At 47.8% G+C, this 1,754-nt stretch overlaps 1 protein-coding gene across 1 annotated transcript; it reads right to left on the reverse strand.

The window, feature by feature from the left end:
* Positions 1-646: 646 nt before the first annotated feature.
* Positions 647-1,745, reverse strand: LOC111386004. Its single transcript, XM_023010432.1, has 2 exons — positions 1,149-1,745; positions 647-854 (listed from the first exon to the last, which is right to left on the reverse strand). The coding sequence occupies exons 1-2, from the start codon at positions 1,660-1,662 to the stop codon at positions 679-681; spliced, it is 690 nt and encodes a 229-aa protein (XP_022866200.1). The 5' UTR covers positions 1,663-1,745; the 3' UTR covers positions 647-678.
* Positions 1,746-1,754: the final 9 nt, after the last annotated feature.

Genomic DNA, 1,754 nt, shown 5'->3' on the forward strand with positions numbered 1-1,754 from the left:
GTGGCGACCATGGTTGTGATCGTCTGGAGAAGGGCTACCGACTGGCAGTGGTCCGCGACCGTGGGTCCCACCGGAGGCGCCGAAAAATTGAAAAACGGCAGGCAGCGCAGGCGGGACTTTCAGATGCAATTCCGATCGATCGGAGGCTCCATATGGTGAACGGCGACCATGGTTGTGATCGTCTGGAAGAGGGCTATCGACCGGCAGTGGTGCGCCGGCGTGGGTATCACCGGAATAGTATTTTTCGGCAGAAATAGCTTGCGGCAGATCCGGTTTTTGGCCCCTATTTTCATCAGATTCCGGCCAGTTTATTGCCGGCGGTTGGGTGTAGGTTATAGAGGGAAGTGAGGGGGATCTATTGGTGGTCGGATCCGGTGGCCTGGGCGGCCGGAATGTAGCCGGATGTGATTCCATTTTGGGTGGCTAGAAATCACCAAAAATCTCCTATCTCTAGAGAGAAAATGGAAGGGTTGGTTATGGTTTTGTTTGGTTTAGGGTTTAGGGTCTAGGGTTTTTTTTTTTAAGCAAATACCACTAGTTTATATAATGAAAAGCGGGAAAACAAAGAGAGGAGGGGGGCATGGACCTGACCTCCAGCGAATGTAAATTGTAACAAATATCTGAAGATAAAATGCAATCACAGTAAACAAGATACGAACAAAAACAAATGAAAGGTACTTAAGGGTATTCCCGAGGGTAAATCTTCGGGTGGTAGTACATAGACATTGATCGGGTCATGCGTCTGGTTTGAAACATTTCCGGATCATAGTAGTCTGCGATGTCTGGCTCACTTGTTGGAGAGGGGTCTCGCCTGCGTGTAGGAGCCTGCTTTGGTGATAAGAACTGTTCAGATGGTGGTGCACGGTTTAGGGTTTAGGGTTTTAGGGTTTAGGGTTTTAGGGTTTTAGGGTTTAGGGTTTTAGGGCTTAGGGTTTAGGGTTTTAGGGTTTAGGGTTTAGTAATGAAAGGTACTCATGGGTATTCCCGAGGGTAAATCTTCGGGTGGTAGTACATAGACATTGATCGGGTCATGCGTCTGGTTTGAAACATTTCCGGATCATAGTAGTCTGCGATGTCTGGCTCACTCGTTGGAGAGGGGTCTCGCCTGCGTGTAGGAGCCTGCTTTGTTGATAAGTACTGTTCAGATGGTGGTGCACTGAATGTCGGGCGAAAAGCGGGTGCATCTGATCTCATTGTACTAGTCGTAGGTGCGTCTAATCTCATGGTGTTCTGTGCTACGACATCTGAATCATGGGAGATTGACCTGCTTGCTGTAGGGACATCGTCCTCTGCATTTTGCATGCAGTTTCCAAGTCCCATGCCATCCATGTCTCTCTGTATATGTTCTTTCACCTTATTGTGTGTAGGAGCTGTGATAGAAGGACCAGGTGAAGGTGTATGCGTAGGAGTCTTACTTACAGAAGGTCCCTCTCCAAAGAGCTTAAAAACCAAGTCCTCAATAGCAAATCTCATGGTAGATCCAACTTTCATTCCATGGTCCTTCTTAAAGTGATCAATCAGCATATGCTTGACACTATGTCGCTCTGAGCTGATCTCAGCCAACAACCCCTGTGCAAGAGTGGTTTGAGGAACTGTCTCGGTACCTGATCCCTGCGTTGATTGAGTACCATTTGTGTGTGTCTTCAATGGTGGAGAACTCATATGTGTCGACTCAGGGGGTACATCAGTAGTAGCTGTGGTAATAGGAGCTATGGAAGTAATAATAGGAGAAGTGGGTACCTCGATAGGAGCAT

The sequence above is a fragment of the Olea europaea genome, unplaced genomic scaffold (assembly GCF_002742605.1).
Source record: "Olea europaea var. sylvestris unplaced genomic scaffold, O_europaea_v1 scaffold337, whole genome shotgun sequence".
Classification (NCBI taxonomy): Eukaryota; Viridiplantae; Streptophyta; class Magnoliopsida; order Lamiales; family Oleaceae; genus Olea; species Olea europaea.